Source organism: Typopeltis vanoorti, chromosome 11, assembly GCF_054136105.1.
Source record: "Typopeltis vanoorti isolate ZY-2024b chromosome 11, IOZ_Tvanoo_1.0, whole genome shotgun sequence".
Classification (NCBI taxonomy): Eukaryota; Metazoa; Arthropoda; class Arachnida; order Uropygi; family Thelyphonidae; genus Typopeltis; species Typopeltis vanoorti.
Window position 1 is genome coordinate 69,600,401 of NC_143559.1, and position 20,623 is coordinate 69,621,023.

A 20,623-nucleotide genomic window follows, 5' to 3' on the forward strand; every position below is an offset into this window, starting at 1 on the left:
TTGGACTCTCTGGAGATGTCACATAATAATAATATTGGTAGCATTCTATATATTATGGTCAACTAATTGGAAGGATACACTGCTAGATATAATGGGTAAGCTATCTTTACATGCAGAAATCTCTAGATGGCATGATCCTTGGAAAATGTGAAATGAAATTGGCACTTTCATTTGTTTTTTTTTTTCACTAAAAGTGCTTTGCTCTCATGTAATATTGATAGCAATAATAAATAAATCACTAATACTTGATAGCACAAATTTGATTTCTATTTATTTGTTTATTATATCAATTTGTTGTAAATGTTATAAAATGTTTATTTCCTTTTTTTTTTTTGGACATTTTCAGCTGAGACATTTTCAATTTTTCAGCTGAGATTAGGCTTTAATTCAGAATTTTATGCTTTTATTTTTTGTATTTCTTTGTAGTGTTTTTATAGTATCATTAAATGAAAATTATTCATTTTCAGTGGTATGAAGTTTTTACAAATCAGTACTAAAGTCTTATTTATGTTATAAATCATACATCATGAATTATATATATATATATATATATATATATATACACACACAGTAGTGAACAAATTAATCCAGCCAAGCCAAATTTTTGTCAAGCTTTTGGTTTGTTGGAAGTTTTTTCCCACTTAGTTAGACTATAATAAATTTAGTTTAATCCTTTATTGAAGTGTAAGCAAACAAAATTTGCGCCTGAAGTATCCTCGGGACTCAGGCAACTCGTGGTAAAGGTGGACCAAGCTCACATCACTCCTTGTTGTAGTATCTCCCATAATGCAAAGTACATGTCCTAGCTGACATGTATAATGCTATGCATTAAGGGAAGGGCCACTACCCAGGCTGGTTTCGACCTTTATTGAGGTCTCGTCAGTGGGAGCCATACCCAGAGGTGGTGATACTAAGGCAGAAGCAATGGAGAAGTCATATTTACCTATACAAGTTGCCAAAAGGTGTCTCACCTTATTATTAAATTACTCTGGATTTAGAGAAAGATGTTGGAAGTTCGTTTCCACTTGGTTAGATTATAATAAATTTAGTTGAATCCTTTATCAAAGTGTAAGCAAACAAAGTTTGTGCCTGAAGTATCTTCAGGACTGAGGCAACTCATGGTAAAGGTGGACCAAGCTCTCATCATTCCTTGTCTTAGTATCTCCCTTAATGCAATGCAAAGCACATATCCTTGCGGACATGCATAATGCTATGCATTATACATGTCCGCATGTTTTGGTTTTAGTTCACTATTTTGGTTGAGTGCCGCATGTTTTAACTCTCTCTCTCTATGATGTTATTAGTGTAAACAAATTAACATTCATAGTGTTTTAATCATTTTGTGTAATTATAAAATGGATACATCTCCAGGAAAGCATTCAAAAATATGCACCCTTTCTCAGCACACATCCATGACTTAAAAAAGAAAAATTGCTGATGAGTCTAGTGTTGGTTTGCGTATTGTTAATGCAATTTTAAGGTGGTTTAGGGAGGGCAGGAACCTTTTCTCCTGACAGGAAAGGAAAATGTTGGTGAAAAAGGAAAATTACACTTATTCAAGATCATTTACTAGTTAGAAAAAGCAAAATGAATCGGAGATTCATTTTGCTTTTTCTAACTAGTAAATGATCTAACTGCTGTAGACATAAATAGAGACTTGGCAGCTAGTGGGATTAATGTTTCTGACATAACAGTCCATTGAAGATTGTTGGAAGTAGGGAGGGGGGGGGCTACCCACAGACCAAAAAAGAAACAACTCTTAATGAAGGCTATTCAGAAAAAGAAACTCAGTGGCGAAAGTCTACAAAGATTGGACTATTAAGAAGTGGAAGAAGGTCATATTCTCAGATGCAAGTCGTTTCTTTGTCCGAGGAGAGCAAGTACCCTCTGTTTGCAAATCCATGGCGGAGAAGACTTTTCTTGCCCACCTTCAACAAGTTCCTGAAAAACACCCAGCTAAAAAGATATTCTGGGGTTGTTTACACATGACAGTCCACGATCACTTGTGCCTGTTGATGGTATGATGCAAAGTGGCCAATACATAAAAATACTGGAGAAATGAGTGGTCCCATAGATCCAGAAAGACAAAGAACTCATCTTCCAACAGTGTCTTGCTGCATGTTGTACTTCAAAATAGCAAGTTCCTCAATAATCACAACATTCAATTGCTTCATTTGCAAGGTAACTCTCCTGACATTAATCCAATAGAAAATTTTTGGGGTTAATGAGACTTTGTGATACAAAGGATAAATTATAACTTAATGCAATCCATGATAAAAGTATGGGTTGGAGATGCATAAATATGAAAAATGTGTTCTACATTGGTACAGTCCACTCCTAAGCAAATTAATGAACTTATTAGGAACAGAGGAGCACATATAAATTATTAGGTCAAGTTGGAATTTAATTTTTATACTTATTTTCTTGCGAAATTAATATTTTTCTTTAAAATTTGATTGTTCAGATTAACTTGTTCTCTACTATATACATACAAGGGTGGTCTGAAAAGTTCTCGGCTTCAACCATAAATCGCAACACTATCAATATGATTTTTTTTTAAAATTGGTATATCTGTCATAAGCATCTATGGGAAATTGCAAGTCATTCTATCAAGTAGTTTGTTTTATACAGCTGTCTGAAGCAAAAGTGTTATCTGTATCCCTTGAAATGGATAAAATTGAGTATCGTGCAGTTATAAAATTCTTTGTAAAAAAAGGTTTAACGCTAAAAGAAATTTATTTGAAGTTAATAAAAGTTTATGGGCACTCTTCTGCTTCGTTTTCAACAATTAAGAAATGTAATGCCGAGTTTAAAAGTGGCCAGCCTTGAAGATGATCCACTTGAAGGATGTCCAAAAAGTGTAACAACAACAGAAATCATCGATATCATATCCGATGACCGGCAAGTCAAAGTGCGTGAAATTCAAAGGATACATTTTACATCAAGAATTGCATATGAAAAAGCTTTGCGAAAGATGGTGCGAAAGATAAAAAAACACACTTGAATGAATATCTCTGAACAGTGCTTGGAGCATTTTATCAAGAATAAAACTGATTTTCTGTGTCAATTTATTACTGTGGATGAGACTTGGATTCACCAGTACACACCAGAATCCAAACAGCTATCAAACCAGTGGACAGAAGCCGGGTGTTCAGTGCCAAAGAAGACAAGGTCGTGGCATTTTGTTTATTAATTATCTTGAAAAGGATAAAACAATAACCAGGGAATATTATTCCGATCTTTTAACCAGACTAGAAGAAAAAATTCGTGAGAAAAGGCCCGGTTTGCAGAAGAAAAAAAATCATCTTTCATCAAGACAATGCAGCCTGCCCACCATGTTGTTTTGGCAATGGGAAAATTAAGGAATCTACGTTATGAATTGTTGGAACATCCACCCTATTCCCCAGATTTGGCTCTCTGACTTCTATCTCCTCCCAAAACTAAAACCCTTCTTTACTGGTCAGCATTTTCCTTCAAATTAGGAGGTGATTGCAGCTGTAGAGGGGGTATTTTGCAGATCTTACTGAGAACCACTATGGGGTGGGATAATGGTGTAGCATCGCTGGAATAAATGTATTAGTCTTAAGGGAGATTATGTTGAAAAATAAAAATAATTTTGAAATTATAAATTCGTTTTTTCATTGTTAGGCTGAGGACTTTTCTTAGACCTTTCTGAGGTTCTCGGCCTAAGAATGAAAACATGAATTTATAATTTCAAAATTATTTATATATATACTGTGTGTGTGTGTTTGTATTAGGATTTACTCAGTTAAACGACATGTTTTTTTATTTAATTTAAATGATTAAAACACTGAGAATAATAAAGAATAAGATTTAATGTGGACACTACTAGTTTTGTTGGTAAACCAACTTTTTCAGGTGTCAAAGTGCAAAGAATTATACATAATAATCCGACAGAAACATTACATAATAACAACAACAGATCTAATAGAAACTGTAGTACTTTAAATTGGAGCCCATGCTACAGTTCCAGCTCTATGTTTATGCATGCGCGTGATGCCGCGAGAATGCCAGCACTGGACAGCAGAGCTCTGCGAATCAGGTAAACTGTAGCTAAGGCTGCTGTTCATGTGGGTTGAATCAAGGGTAATTTCTTTACACTCCAGAATAAGTCTTTCATGTTCATAACATTTGTGAATATTAGAAGTTTGAGACCAGTCTATATGATGTTGGCAGCCTTCGTCAGAGTTTATACAAAACAAGACGTGGCTAGTGAGAGCGCTGGCTCGGATTCTGTTATAGGATATATCTCTTTTGTGCTCTTCAACACGGAGAAGGATAGATTTATCAGTCTGTCCATAGTCTAAGGATAGAAACATCAAAGCATGTTTCTCTACTTTTCTTAAACTCTGTTCTATCCTTAGTCAATCTAAAGAAAAACATATCTTCAGTTCCCAGAGTATACAAGATTATGTGTAATTGTGGAAAATCTTACTACGGACAGACTGATAAATCTATTCTTCTCCGTGTTGAAGAGTACAAAAGAGATACCTTATAACAGAATCCGAGCCAGCACTCTCACCAGCCACGTCTTGTTCTCTGTAAACTCTGATGAAGACCGCCAACATCAAATAGACTGGTCTCAAACTTCTAATATTCACAAATGTTATGATGAGCTTGAAAGACTTATTCTTGAGTCTAGAGAAATTACCCTCGATTCAACCCACATGAATAGCAGCCTTAGCTACAGTTTACCTGATTCGCAGAGCTCTGCTGTCCAGTGCTGCATTCTCGCGACATCACGCGCATGCATAAACATGCAGCTGGAACTGTAGCATGGACTCCAATTTAAAGTACTACAGTTTCTATTAGATCTGTTGTTGTTGTTATGTAATGTTTCTGTTGGATTATTATGTATAATTCTTTGCACTTTGACACCTGAAGAAGTTGGTTTACCAACAAAACTAGTAGTGTCCCCATTAAACTTTATTATTTTCGGTGTTTTAGTCATTTAAATTAAATCAATAAACACACACACACACACACACACATATTATATTTGCTGGTTGGATAATTGAAGGCTTGGTTAAATGAACATAGTTATGTGTTTCTATACTAGAAATGGTTGACACAGTGACCATTAAGGTGTCAGATAATTGAGTGATAGCTATGCATGTATGCAGTTTATTAGTATTATTCGGATGATTCATAAATAATTCTTCTCTCTCTCAATGTTATAGGACCTCTATATTTACATATCTGATGCAGAATATTTTTCGGAATTTCAAGATGCTAATGCCCTTGTATGGTATCAGCCAGATATTGTTTATGGGAATTGGTATGGTGGACCTAATGGGGATGGAATTTATACATTGGACTCGCAGATTAAAGTATCAAAAGTAAGTATATAGGCTTTAATAACTCACATGATACTTTATTGTAACCTTTAGATTATGCCAGTTAACAAAAGCAAAAATACTAAATTATTGAGTAAACATTCCACTCTACACATGGAATAATCATTACTAACACTTATTTCAACATAAAGATATGCACAAATTCACAGAAAGAAGAGACAAGAAAAGTCTCATTGACTGTTATTGCTAGTAGCAATACCTGGACACTGTTCAGGACACAAGTTTAAAAGGGAATTAATATAGAAAGCAATCACTATTTAATTTTGAAAAGAATGAAACTGAATATCATATTTTAAAGAAAAATATACAACAAAGTTTTTAAAAGAATCAGTCAGGCACCTTTCATAGGTGAACTACAGAATCAAATATACAGATATTGTCAATCATCAAATTATTGATATATATATATATATACCCTCAAGGGGATGTGCAGGATGCTATGACAGTACTAAATGATTAAGTTTACATTATTATTAATCTCCTATCAACAACTTTCCTCCAAATTAGTCTATCACTTGTCAGCACTGTCACCAATTAGATAACACCAATGTTGTGTTATCTGATATTTTGTTCTTCTAGGGCACTTCTAATTGAATCAGTACACCTAGGCTTAGTCTTCCTCTGGGTTGTTTCCTACCCTCTTTTCATCTCACTCCTGTTTTGCTAACATATATTCTCTCATTTTGTTTAAGTGGCCATATCGCTTTAGATTAGATCTCTTTGCACATTCTTGAATTCTAATGATGTCAGGTTTCTTCCTAATCAGTGTTCCTTCTAAACTGTGCACACACATACACACACCAGTCAAATGGAATCTCATACACCAAGTAACTGTGCACACACAAAATTTTTGCTTTCAGAATTTCTAATTTACAGGCAATAATTTTTGAATGTACTATAAAAACAAATTATATGATAAATGCTTGTCACTTAATTTATTTAATAATTTTTCTGATGCAGCCACTCCAATATTATTCTAACCCTGTTCCAACTTAATATACTCTAATTAGTTACTTACAGCTTGCACCATGTGGGCCAAATGATGTTCATGTCAGCAAGTTGCTGAGGGATATTTGTTTAGAATGTCTACTGTCTATACAGTATACATTCACTTGGACTCATGCAAACAGCGATGGATTTTTGTGGATTTAAGCATATTAATATATTTTATTTAATTCTTCCAATTTTATTGGTTATAGCTAGACAGAAAAAGGGGTGGGGAGAACATCATCAAATTCCTGTCATGTATATTCAAAGGGTGTACAGGATATGATAGTACTACATGAAAAATTTACACCATTACTACCTTCCTATCTACAATTTTCCTCCAAATCAGTCTGTTACTTGTCAAGACTCCAACATTATCAGATCTTATATTTCTATCGTCTAAGGCACTTTGTACCGTATCAATCCACCTATATCTTGGTCTTCCTCTGGGCCATTTTCCTGCCAACCTGGTAGAGATGACTGGTTTTGTTAATCTTTCCTCGCCCATTCTGTTTAAGTGACCATACCACCTGAGATTAGCTCAGCTAACGCATTCCTGGGTGCTGACAATGTCAAGTTCTTTCCTAATATCCTCGTTTTTAATATGATATTGCCATTGATGCCATCTGTTCATGCCTCTAATCTTTCTCAGGACTCTCATTTCTGCAGTCTCTAGTCTTTGATCAAGTGTTTTACTTCTGACCCAGCTCTCAGATCCACAGTTAAAACTGGTTTGAACACTATCTTATATGCAGCTAATTTAGTGTTCCGACTAATTTCTCTTATTCCTTATGAATTTATTCAGTTCACTTTCTACCATACCAGCTTTGTTGATTCTGTTGTCTATTTCCATATTTAATTTACCATCTCCACCGTTCACAACACAGTTGATATTTTCAAAGCTTCTGCCTATTTTCATTGTCTTTGTCTTTTTATTGCTGACCATATCTATTACAACAGTTATTCAATTTAGTCAGAGAATCTTGCAGACTTGTAACGGATTTATTTAGAAGTATAACATCGTCAGCATAAAGCAGAGCTGACATTAACATCTCCAATTTTGATATCATGTTTAATACCACTTTCCTTCATAATGTGATCCACATAGATAAGGAATAACAGAGGGGATAATGTACATCCTTGTCTCACACCAGATTTAACATTAAACCATCTTCCTGTACTTCCTTCAATTCTAACTGCTGACTTACAACTCAAATAAAGACTAAGTATTCTTGATATAATGCCACATTGACACCATATAACTGTAGCATATTGAATAGCTTCTCTCTTGAAACCTTGTCATATGCCTTTTCCAGATCAACAAAACTTAAATACAGATCTTTGTTATATTCCCATGATTTCTCAACCATTTATCGTAAAGCGAAGATCTGATCCTGACATTTGGCCTGAATCCAGCTTGTTCATCACCAAGCTTTTCTTCCACAATTCTTCTCAATCGGTTCTTAAGTATAACTTGCATAAATCTTACCAGGAACACTCAGTAGGGATATACCTCTGTAATTCTCACATTCAGATTTATTTCCCATTTTATATGTGGGTACTATGAGAGCTCTACTACAATCATCAGGAATTCATCCCTCTCTCCAGGCCTTCTGAACTATGCAGTGCATCCACTGTAAGACTTTTATACCACTATACTTCAGCATTTCTGTTCGAAAATCATCTATTCCTACTGCCTTTCCACATTTTAAGCCTTTGATAGCTTTTCTACTTCAAGTATGGATATGTTTTCCTGACTGTATGCCTCTTGAGTATTTTTTACCACTGTGCTATCACTGCTTGTTTCATTTAAGCAAGTTTTCAAATTAATTCCTCCATACTTCAAGGATATCTTTTTCTCCAGTTTTCATGTCACCTTTATCGTCTCTAATTACTTTTACATCACTCTTTCCTCCATTCCTGAGATTCTTCAACAACCTCCAGAATATCTTGCCCATACTTGATATTTATTTTCTATGTTCTTATCAAAGTCTTCCCATGACTTTTGTTTAGCTAGTTTTATACATTATTTAGCTTTCTTACATTTGTCTCTGTATTCTCTAAGAGCACAAGGTGACTTATTTGCCAGTAACTTTTGATATGCTTTCTTCTTTTCCTTCACTGATTCTTAAACTTCCTGTGTCCACCTTGGGGATGTGATTTTTCTATCCTTGCAGACAACTTCACTACATGCCTCTTTGGCTGAATCAATCAGAGTTTTCTTCAAGGCCTGCCACTGAATCTCCAAGGTTTGGTTCCTGTTCTCAAACTCTTTCATTTTTTCCTTCAATAATCTTTGTGTATTTTAGTCTACAGTTCACATCTGAGAGCTGCTCAACTTTTATTCGCTTTAAAACTTTCTTGCATGTCATTCTTTTCAATATGAAATTCAATTTTATCCTGCTCAAGACTAAATAGTGATCACTTCCAATTTCAAATCCTCTCTCTACACTGGTGTCCTGCACCAGGGAGAGAACATCACTATCAACAATAACATAGTCAATGAGACTTTTCTTATTCCTTGCCTCTTGTCTCCATGTAAATTTGTGCACATTTTTATGTTGGAACATGGTGTTAGTAATAACCAGTCCATGTCCTGAGCAGAAATCCAAGGTATTTGCCATTATTATTATTAGCTTTGCTCTTTTCTCCAAATTTTCCCAGAATATTTTTGTATATCTGACAATCATCTTTCCTACTCTGCTATTTAGATCCCCAACAAGGACCAACTTTTCCTTTTTCATTGTGTCAGTTGCTTACTCTAAAGCCTCAAAAAATTCCTCCAATTCTACCTTTGTAGAATCCTCTGTGGGAGCATAGGCACAAATAAGTCTCATTGTCCAGTTCCCCATTCTGATATTTGCCCAATCACTCTACTTGAGACTGCCTGCCATTCAAGATTAGCCTCGTATTTAGTGTTGAATACTATGGCTACTCCTTCTTTTCCTTGATTGTCATTGCCTGAATATAACATTTTGTATTTATTGCTCAGAAAGATTTCACCAGTTTTTGTCTTTTTTATTTCAGTCACTCCTGTTATGTTCATCTGGTACTTATCCAATTCATCTGCTAGTTCCATTTCTTTGCCATTGATAGTACCAGTCTTGAACTCTGGTAATGTTGAGTTGGGATGTGTTTCAGGATTTGTTCCAGTAGCTGACTTTTTACTGTTCGCCCTGGTTCATTGGCCAAAGCAATGAGGCAGGGACCTTGTTTAACTGAACAGTGTCTTGCCGGCATGAAATTCTGTCATTTTGTACCAACATTTTACATTCTGGTTTAAGCCAATAAAAATGCAATTTGGTTGGCTAAATCCCAAATTGGAAGCCCATCATCATTCGTTCACTATCCAGGTAGATACCTAATGGGGCTTACCACAAGAAGGTGAGGAGTGAACATTAGGTTAGAAGCCCTGGTCAGTTCCGCATTCCTTTTAAAGGCTATGTGGAGGTCTAATCTCAGTTATACAGCTTTGACCCCTTAAGCACCCCAAAGGGGGAACATTAATATAAGAAATGGTTCAGTAGCAGCTTTAATGCATTGAACCCTCAAAATGTCATTCAAAATTAAAGTGGAAAAGAACTGCAAATTTGTTTAAATTTGAGTGGCTGGACAAATGTGACATAATTTGTTTATAAATTGTATGTATATGCAGTATATACAGGGTGTCCCAAAATTCATGCAAGAAGTAATTTTGATAGAAAACACAGGTTTTTAATTAAAAATTGTAATTTCTTATTGATTCATAAAGTATACAGTATAGGGTTATGCATGGAATAGCATATCGGGTAAATGGCCTCCATGGCTTTGCTGGCACATACGCACTCTTTTGTCAAAATTTTCCATGGCCGTTTTGCATAAATGTGGCTGTATTTTGTTGAGGTGTGGGTGGTTGTGGGCTTGTTGGCATAAACCTTAGACTTCAAAAAACCCCAAAGAAAAAAGTCCAACGCCATTAAGTCACATGATCTGGGCAGCCAATTCTGATCACCAAAACGGAAAATTACACGACCAGGAAATGACTCATGCAGTAATTGAGTTGTTTCTCGGGCACCGTCTTGTTGAAACCACATGTCGTCCACATTCATATCTTGCAATTTAGGCACAAAAAACTGGATTATCATGTCGCGATAGCAAGCACCATTAACTCTTATTGCCTTACAGCCGCATTTTCGAAGAAGAATGGACCGATGATGCCTCCAGCCCGAAATCCGCACCAAACAGTGACACGTTGTGGATGCATTTGTTTCTCAATCACTCGTGGATTTTCTGAACCCCAAATGTGATAATTTTGTCGATTAACGAAGCCATCAAGATGAAAATGAGCCTCATCGCTGAAGATGATTTTGTTCGAAAAATAAGCATCCACTTGTTGTTGTTCCATAATCCATTCGACGAACTCTCTTCGCTGTGTGTGGTCAGTAGGCTTCAGTTCTTGAGTCAATTGAACTTTGTAAACATAAAGATGCAAATCTTTCATGAGAATACGCTGTAGAGAGCTTCTCGAAATGCCCTATTCAAGACCACTGTGCCGAATTGATGTTCCTGGACTCTCAGCAACACTCTCACGAACTGCTTCGATGTTTTCTGTTGAACGACTTGTTGAAGGACAGCCAGAGTGTACAAGATCACTAATTCATCCAGTTTCCTTGAATTTTTTAATTAATCTTTTCACAGTTGAAGTTAAATCACTATTCCGACCATATTTTGTACGAAAATTGCAAACTGTAGCTGGTAAACCTTCATTATTTTTAAAATATTGCTCAACAATGAAAATGCGTTGTTCTTTCGTGTAGCGCTCCATTTTTAATAACCCTGAACTGTCAGCTGTCACGTTGTCTGTTTTTTTCTCGTTGGCAACACTTTACCGCACAAATGGTGCTAAATTTAAATCTTGCATGAATTTTGGGACACCCTTTATAATTAGCATGTAGCTCTTATAGAAATATTTAGCATGCAATGTGCAATATCTTTTAACAAAGGTGTTGCCACTAGTTTGTGGCATATCAGATTAACAGCTTTTGGCCTTTGATTTTCAGTATTTTGAGCACAGGCTGCTGTGTACATTGAGGGAATATTAATGGAAGCTATGAGAACTCTACTGCTATCATCTGGAATTTAACCTTTTGATAAGGCCGTGTGAATTATGCATTGTAACAACTACAAAAGTTTTTTACCTCCATATTTGGGCATTTGTGGTCAGGTATCATCCACTTCAGCTGCCTTTCCATGTTACAGGCTTTTGAAAATGGCTTCTTTTTCTACCTCAAGTATTGATACTCTTCTGTTGCTGATTGTTTTATTTTAACAGTAGTCTTTCAAAATAATTACTCCAAACATCTAGAAGATTTTATATTCAGATTTCATGTCAACTTTATCATCTTTGATTCCTTTTACATTACTCTTGTCTACATGCTAAGTTGTTTTTTTTTTTATCTTCAGAACACTTTGCTACTATTCCGTTATTTCTCTACTATATTGTTATCGAAGTCTCCCCATGTTTTGTATTTAGCTACTTTTAAACAGTACTTAGCTCTTATATTTTTGTCTGTATTCTTTTATGACATCTCCCAACTTATTTGATATGATCTTTCTTCAGTATGCTCTCTTCTTTTCCAAGACTGTTTCTATAATTTATGTTCACGTGATATTATTTTTCTATCCTTGCAGACAACTTCACAACATGTTCCATAGTAGTTGAATTAATCAATGTTTTATTTAAAGTTGCCACTGAAACGACATTATTTCATTCTTGTTTTCAAACTGTTTCATTTTTTCTTGAATAATGTTCATATGGTTAAAATCGACAGCTTACCTGTAAAAGCTGCTCAACTTTGGTTCTTTCTAAAACTTTCTTATGCACTTTTATTTTTAATATAATATTCATTTTTATTTTACTTAAAGAGTTGAAATTGGAAGTGTTGATCACTTCCAGTTTCAACTCTTCTGTATATTCTTGTACTGACTAGTTCATATTCTGAACAGAAATTCAGCAGATACATTATTATTATCATCCTTTTTCTCGAAATTTTTCCACTACTTTTCTGTATGCTAGAGGATTTATTTCCTACTCTGCCATTTTGATCTCAATAAAGTTTCCATTTTCCTTATGCCCGCTGCTTTTTCTTTCTTTAGGAGAACTTTCTGTAGGAGCACAAGCACAAATAAGGTCCAGTCCATTTCTGGGGTGCTTAAGGGTCAAAGCTGTATAACTGAGAGGAGACCTCCCCATAGCCTTTAAAGGAATGCGGAGAACCGACCAGGGCTTCTGACCTAATGTCCAATCCTCACCTTCTCGTGGTGCACCCTCTTGGGTATCTACTTTGATACTGAACGAACGAGGATGGGCTGGCAATTTGGGATTTAGCCGACCAAATTGTATTCTTATTGGTTAAACCAAAATAAAAAATGATGGTACAACATGACAAAATTTCATGCCAGCTGGGGCGTCGCCCGGTTAAACAAGACCCCCGTTGTTTTCGCCAGGGAACCAGGGCGAACAGCGAAAAGTCAGCTACTGGAACAAATCTGAAAACAAACCCCAACTAAACATCACCAGAGTTAAAGATTGGTACTATCAACGTAAGAAGCCTGAATGGCAAAGAAATGGAGCTAGCTGAGGAATTAGATAAGTACCAGATCGACATAATAGGGGTGACTGAAACAAAAAAGACCAAAACTGGTGAGATCTTTCTGAGCAATACATACAAAATGTTATATTCAGGCAATGACAATCAAGGAAAAGAAGGAGTAGCCATAGTATTCAACACAAAATACGAGGCTAATCTTCTTGAATGGCAGTCAGTCTCAAGTAGAGTAATGTGGGCAAATATGAGAATGGGGAACTGGACAATGAGACTTATTTGTGCCTATGGTCCCACAGAAGGTTCTACTAAGGTAGAAGTGGAGGAATTTTTTGAGGCTTTAGAAAAAGCAACTGACACAATGAAAAAGGAAAAGTTGGTCCTTGTTGGGGATCTAAATAGCAGAGTAGGAAATGATTGTGAGACATACAAAAATATTTTGGGAAAATTTGGAGAAAAGAGCAAAGCTAATAATAATGGCAAATATCTGTTGGATTTCTGCTCAGGACATGGACTTGTTATTACTAATACCATGTTACAACATAAAAATGTGCACAAATTCACATGGAGAGAAGCGGCTAGGAATAAGAAAAGTCTCATTGACTATGTTATTGTTGATAGTGATGTTTTCTCCCTGGTGCAGGACACCAGAGTGTACAGAGGATTTGAAATTGGAAGTGATCACTATTTAGTCTTGAGCAGGATAAAATTGAATTTCATATTGAAAAGAAAAACATGTAAGAAAGTTTTAAAGCTAATAAAAGTTGAGCAGCTCTCAGATGTGAACTGTAGACTAAAATACACAAAGATTATTGAAGAAAAAATGAAAGAGTTTGAGAACAGGAATCAAACCTTGGAGATTCAGTGCCAAACTGTGAAGAAAACATTTATTGATTCTACCAGAGAGGGCATGTGGTGAGGTTGTGTGCAAGGATAAAAAAATCAGAACTCCCTGATGGACACAGGAAGTTAAAGAGGCAGTGAAGGAAAAGAAGAAAGCATATCAAAAGTTCCTGGCAAATAAGTCAGCTTTTACTCTTACAGAATACAGAGACAAATGTAAGAAAGCTAAACAGTGTGTAAAACTAGCTAAACAAAAGTCATGGCAAGACTTTGGCAAGAATATAGAAAATAAATATCAAGAAGGTGGCAAAATATTCTGGAGGTTGTTGAAGAAGCTTAGGAATGGAGGAAAGAGTGCTGTAAAAGGAATTAGAGATGATAAAGGTGACATGAAAACAGGAGAAAAAGATATCCTTGAAGTATGGAGTAATTACTTTTAAAAACTGCTAAATGAAACAAGCAGTGATGACAGCACAGTGATAAAAAAACACTGACCAGGCATGCAGTCAGGATTACATATCCATACTTGAAGTAGAAAAAGCCATCAAAGGCTTGAAATGTGGAAATGCAGCAGGAGTAGATGATATTCGACCAGAAATGCTGAAGCATGGTGGTATAAGAGTCTTACAGTGTCTGCACTACATAGTTCAGTAAGCCTGGACAGAGGGAAGAATTCCTGATGATTGGAATAGAGCTCTCATAGTACCCATATATAAAAAGGGAAATAAAACTGAATGTGAGAATTACAGAGGTATTTCCCTACTGAGTGTTCCTGGCAAGATCTATTCAAGTATACTTAAGAAACGCTTGAGAAGAGTTGTGGAAGAAAAGCTTGTTGAAGAACAAGCTGGATTCAGGCCAAATAGAGGCTGTCAGGATCAGATCTTCACTTTACGACAAATAGTCGAGAAAGCATGGGAATATCACAAAGATCTGTATTTAAGTTTTGTCGATTTGGTAAAGGCATATGACAAAGTGCCAAGAGAGAAGCTATTCAATACGCTGCAGTTATATGGTGTCAATGAGGCATTGTATCAAGCAATACTTAGTCTTTATTTGAGTTGTAAGTCAGCAGTTAGAATTGAAGGAAGTACAGGAAGATGGTTTAATGTTAAATCTGGTGTGAGACAAGGATGTACATTATCCCCTCTGTTATTCATTATCTATATGGATCACATTATGAAGGAATGTGGTACTAAACCTGATATCAAAATTGGAGATGTTAATGTCAGCTCTTTGCTTTATGTGGATGATGTTATACTTCTAAATAAATCCGCTACAAGTCTGCAAGATTCTCTGACTGAATTGAATAGCTGTTGTAATAGATATGGTATGAAGGTCAGCAATAAAAAGACAAAGACAATGAAAATAGGCAGAATCATTGAAAATGTCAACTGTGTTGTGAATGGAGAACCTGTAGAACAAGTAAAACATTTCAGCTACTTAGGCACGATTTTTACTGAAGATGGTAAATTAAATATAGAAATAGACAACAGAATCAGCAAAGCTGGTATGGTAGGAAGTCAGTTGAATAAATTCATATGGAATAAGAAAGAAATTAGTCGGAACACTAAATTAGCTGTATACAAGACAGTGTTCAAACCAGTTTTAACTTATGGATCTGAGAGCTGGGTCAGAAGTAAAACACTTGACCAATGACTAGAGACCGCAGATATGAGAGTCCTGAGAAAGATTAGAGGCGTGAACAGATGGCATCAATGGCAATATCATATTAAAAATGAGGATATTAGGAAAGAACTTGACATTGTCAGCATCCAGGAATGTGTTTGCAGAGCTAATCTCAGGTGGTATGGTCATTTAAATAGAATGGGAGAGGAAAGATTAGCAAAACAAGTGTTCTCTGCCAGGTTGGCAGGAAAACGACCCAGAGGAAGACCAAGATATAGGTGGATTGATACGGTACAAAGTGCCTTAGACGATAGAAATATAAGATCTGATAATGTTGGAGTCTTGACAAGTAACAGACTGATTTGGAGGAAAATTGTAGATAGGAAGCTAGTAATGATGTAATTTTTTCATATAGTACTGTCATATCCTGTACACCCCTTGAGGGTACATGGCAGGAATTTGATGATGATGTCCATTTCCTCATTTTGCAGGTTGTGCACATAACTGTTCTTGAACTTGTCTTCCAATCAGGAAGTTTATCTTAATGGTTGTTGTTAAATGCTATTGCTGCTCCTTCCTTTCCATGATCATTGCTGATGAAAACGTTGGGAGCATCGTTTAACGAAGATAAATTTCATCATGTTGTACCATTGTATTTATTTTTGATTTCAGCCAATAGAGAGCATAGTTTATTTGGCTCAGTCCCAGATTGCCAGCTCACCATTATTTTTCAGTACCCGGTGGACCTGCTAACAGGATGCACCATGTACAGGTAAGCATTGGACAGGCAGAAGCCCCAGTCATTTTTCCGCACGTCTTAAAGGCCACGTCGAGGTCACCTTCCAGTTATCGGGTTTTGACCCTTAAGGAACCCCATAAATATAAATTGAATAAATTTATATATAAGGTTGTAATATTCAAGAAAAAAAGAAAGGTTGAAAGAAAGAAAGATCCAAACCTTGGAGACTCGCTGACAGAATGGAGAAAATATTGATTGATTCAGTAAGAGAAATATGCTGAAGCTGTCTGCAAGGACAAAAAAAAAGTAAAATAATCAGAACTCAGGAAGTTAGAGACGGTCATGGAAAAAAGGAAACATATTGGAAGTTTCCAGGGTGAAGTCTGCAAGTACTCTGAGAGAGTGCAGCAAAAAATGCTGTACTCTCTTAGAGTGCAGTATTTTTTGTAAGAAAGTGAAGCATTGTGTAAAAGTAGCTAAACTAGTCATAGGAAGACTTTAGTAAGAATATTATTATTACCAGATCTCCCAGTCCTCATCTGAGGATTTTCCATGGACTCACAAAGCAAAGCCACATATCTTCTATGCTAGCTGTCACACCTTTTCTTGACTGCATTCACACATCCAAATTCCAATCATGCAGTGATCTATGAAAGAAAAATCTAGCTCTCATTCCCCTTTCTTCACCACATTCATTTCCAGTTTCCATGGATGCCTTGTTGTCTTGTTTGTTAGTATCCTTATTCCACAAATGAAATCTGTCCTCATAATTTACATTTCAGAGTCCGATATCATCTTTAGCATTCCTTTGTATCCTCTCCACTGTATTAGTGTTGCTTTAGAAATCAGCAAAAAATAACTTCCTTATATGAGGGTGGTCTGAAAAGTTCTCAGCCTAACAATGAAAAAACGATTCAAAATTATTTTTATTTTTCTACATAATCTCCCTTAAGACTAATACATTTATTCCAGCTATACTCCAGCACCATTATCCTGTCCCTATAGTGGTTCTCAGTAAGATCTGCAAAATACCCCCCCCCCCCCTCTACAGCTGCAATCACCTCTTGATTTGAAGAAAAACACTGACCAGCGAAGAAGATTTTTAGTTTTGGGAAGAGATAGAAGTCAGAGGGAGCCAAATCTGGGGAATAGGGTGGATGTTCAAACAATTCATAGTGTAGATCCCTTAATTTTCCCATTGCCAAAACAACATTGTGGGCAGGTTGCATTGTCTTGATGAAAGATGATTTCTTTCTTCTGCAAACTGGGTCTTTTCTCACGAATTTTTTCTTCTAGTCTGGTTAAAAGATCGGAATAATATTCCCTGGTTATTGTTTTGTCCTTTTCAAGATAATTAATAAACAAAATGCCTTTAGCAACCCAAAACACTGATGCCATGACCTTTCCTGCTGATGGAACTGACTGTCTTCTTTGTGCTGAACAACCGGCTTCTGTCCATTGTTTTGACTGCTGTTTGGATTCTGATATGTAATGGTGAATCCATGTCTCATTCATAATAATAAATCAATGCACAAAATCAGTTTTATTCTTGTTTAAAAGCTCCAAGCACTGTTCAGAGATTTTCGTGTGAGTGTGTTTTTGATCTGCTGTGAGCAAATGCAGCACCCATCTTGCACAAAGCCTTTTCATTTGCAATTCTACATGCAAAATATATCCTACATGTTCTTTTGAAATGCCTAGTCTCAGCAGTTTCACTCACTTTGACTTGCCGGTCATCCAATACCATATTGTGCACTTGATCAATTATTTCTGGTGTTTTTACACTTTTTGGACATCCTTCATGTGGATATCTTCAAAGCTGGTACAGCACGTTTAAACTCAGCAGCCCATTTCTTAATTGTCATAAACAAAGAAGAAGAGTGCCCTTAAACTTTTATGAACATCGAATGAATTTCTTTTGATGCTAGACCTTCTTTTACAAAGAATTTTATAACCGCACAATACTCAATCTCATCCATTTCAAGGGATACAGATAACACTTTTGCTTCAGACAGCTGTATAAAAAAAACTACTTGATAGAATTTGCAATTTCACATGGATGCTTATGACAGATGCACCAACTTAGGAAAAAAAAAAAAAAATCTGTTGCCAGCTATGGTCGGGCCGAGAACTTTTCAGAACACCTTCGTACTTATATTTCAATGTTTGTTTTAGCATTGCATTTATCCTCTGAGTTGTATTTTCCATCTTTGGTATATAGCAACTCCTTGAGTTCAGCTTTGTCTACTAACTCTCCAATATCTGAAGCCTGATCTGTTTCTTTTATCATAATCCTGGCAACATATAATATACATTTACTGATATTGAACTGACAGTCATTTTCATACATGCCCACAATTTCAACCTTGCTGTCCTGGTTTGCTGAGTAGTTAGTGTACTCTCTCTCTCCAGTCAACAGACTGTGCATTCAAATCCCAATCTGGGTATGAATGTCATTGCCTGGCATGAAACTACCTCCTCGCTTATTGGAGGCCAGAAATGGCTTGAAAAAGTTTTATGTTTGGTCTCTAGCACAGGATTTCCAGACTTCGTAACTGCATGTCATAGTTTTCTGCCTATGCTTGATGTGGCAGTAAAGAACATGATAATAAATCTTTCTATCTTTCTGCCAAGAAAGCTAAATGTATCAACTGTCAGGAAGATTACCCAGCTTACTTCCATGCATGTAAGCAGAGAAAGGACAAAAAATAAATACAAAAGATTAAAATGAACAAAAGATTTCATATCAGTATGTGTGTGTGTGGGGGGGGGGAGTTAGCCACTACACTTCTCCTAAAATGCTCTTATGCTGAGAATGAGATTTAGGAAAATATCAACAGCAACCCATTATCTGAAATTTCACCACCTTGACTGATTGTAAGCTCATTTCAGTAGAGAAGCATCAGTTGCATGACCTATGATCTCACTATCTAAACAACTCCAAAAATGATCTCATTTGATGAGAACCCACATTGAAGCAAATTATCAGGATATCCCTGAATGATAAAATCCACCAGACCCCACTCACAGAAAAAATGGATAATTTTGTATCCACTGAAAGAGTAAATTAAACAAATGATCCTGGCACATTAGATGATATGTTTAATATTTCCCAGTGGAAGAGATGGATACTGACCATCCTTACTACCCTAAACCAATAGATAAATATAAACCTGACAAAGGTGAGCTCTCTTGGAAATCGGAACAGTCTACAAAGCTGAGAGAATAGGTAAATTTTTACAGTGGAACTGTCATGGATCTAACAAAATATCGATGATGTCAAGGTTCTGCTGCAGAACCACAAACAATACCTCTTTCTCACTGCAGGAAACATGTTTAAAATCCAGTGAGGTTTCTTAAGGTATTTCACTGTTGTTCATAAGAACAAAACTGGAGATGGTCCTGCTCATGGTATGATCACTATCTTAGTGGGAAGTCATACTCCTTTTCAACGTTCATCTTAATACTGCTCTGGATGCAGCTATTTACCTGTCTGGGGTTTCTAATTACTTACTTACCACTGGATTCTGAGTTAAATGAAATTAACTTTGAAAGCCTTATATTGCAAATGCCTGAGTTGTACCTCTTAGGGGTGATAGACCATATCATTGAGTGTACGCTTAACAATGAAGGCCCCTCGCTTCTGAATAATAGACTCAATACATTCTTTCATATACCTACCTGCTCATTGTTCAGCATTAGATCTTAATCTTACAATCTGCTCTCCTGCCATTCTTCCACTTATGTGGGGTGTCAAAGAGAACTTATATTATTATCTGAAGACCTCATGGAGTCATAGACTCATCTAGGAGGTCCCTTTGTCACACACACAGCTCATCATACCGTAAACACATTCAAACACATGCCTTAAACACATTGAAATTCTCTGCGGATGCGATGCTCTCAGACAGTGCATTTCAATCATTCACAACTTGCCATCCAAAAAACCTGCTTCTCATTCTCTTGCTCACACCCTCCTTATACAGCTTCCAAGGATGATCTCTTCCCCCCCCCCTCCAGTCTTCCATCATTTTATTCAACATTAATTCTATAACAACCCTTAGCAACTTCTACGTCTCTATCATGTTACCCCCTCTTCCTCCTGTCCACTAGATCAGTGCTTCCCAAACTTATGGATGTAAAAGGCCCCTTTGAAAAAATTAAAATATTTCACGGCCCCATCAAAAAAAAAATTGTAATATAGACATATATTATTATATATGTCTGTATTACGTAAACATATATATAATATATACATATATGTGTGTGTGTTGCATAAAATACAAAACAGTCTGTCTTATATTAGTAGCATTACTTTTTATATAATTAACTATAGTAGAAACTTCTGATAACACTTTACTCACCGATCCTTCCGTTTGTCGAAATACTAAGTTTTCTCTATGGATAAGGCAATGAACATGCCTTGCATTTGAATAAACTTTTTTTACTTTTGCTACAAAACC

General features: G+C 36.1%; 1 protein-coding gene across 1 annotated transcript in view; it reads left to right on the forward strand.

Annotated features, from left to right (window-relative positions):
- LOC150101700 (putative lipid scramblase CLPTM1) overlaps positions 1–20,623 on the forward strand; it is a 283,907-nt gene that overhangs the window by 65,010 nt on the left and 198,274 nt on the right. The window contains exon 3 of the mRNA XM_090399981.1: positions 5,202–5,360. Coding sequence (XP_090256107.1) covers positions 5,202–5,360 — 159 coding nt within the window. The remainder of the gene's footprint in view (positions 1–5,201; positions 5,361–20,623) is intronic.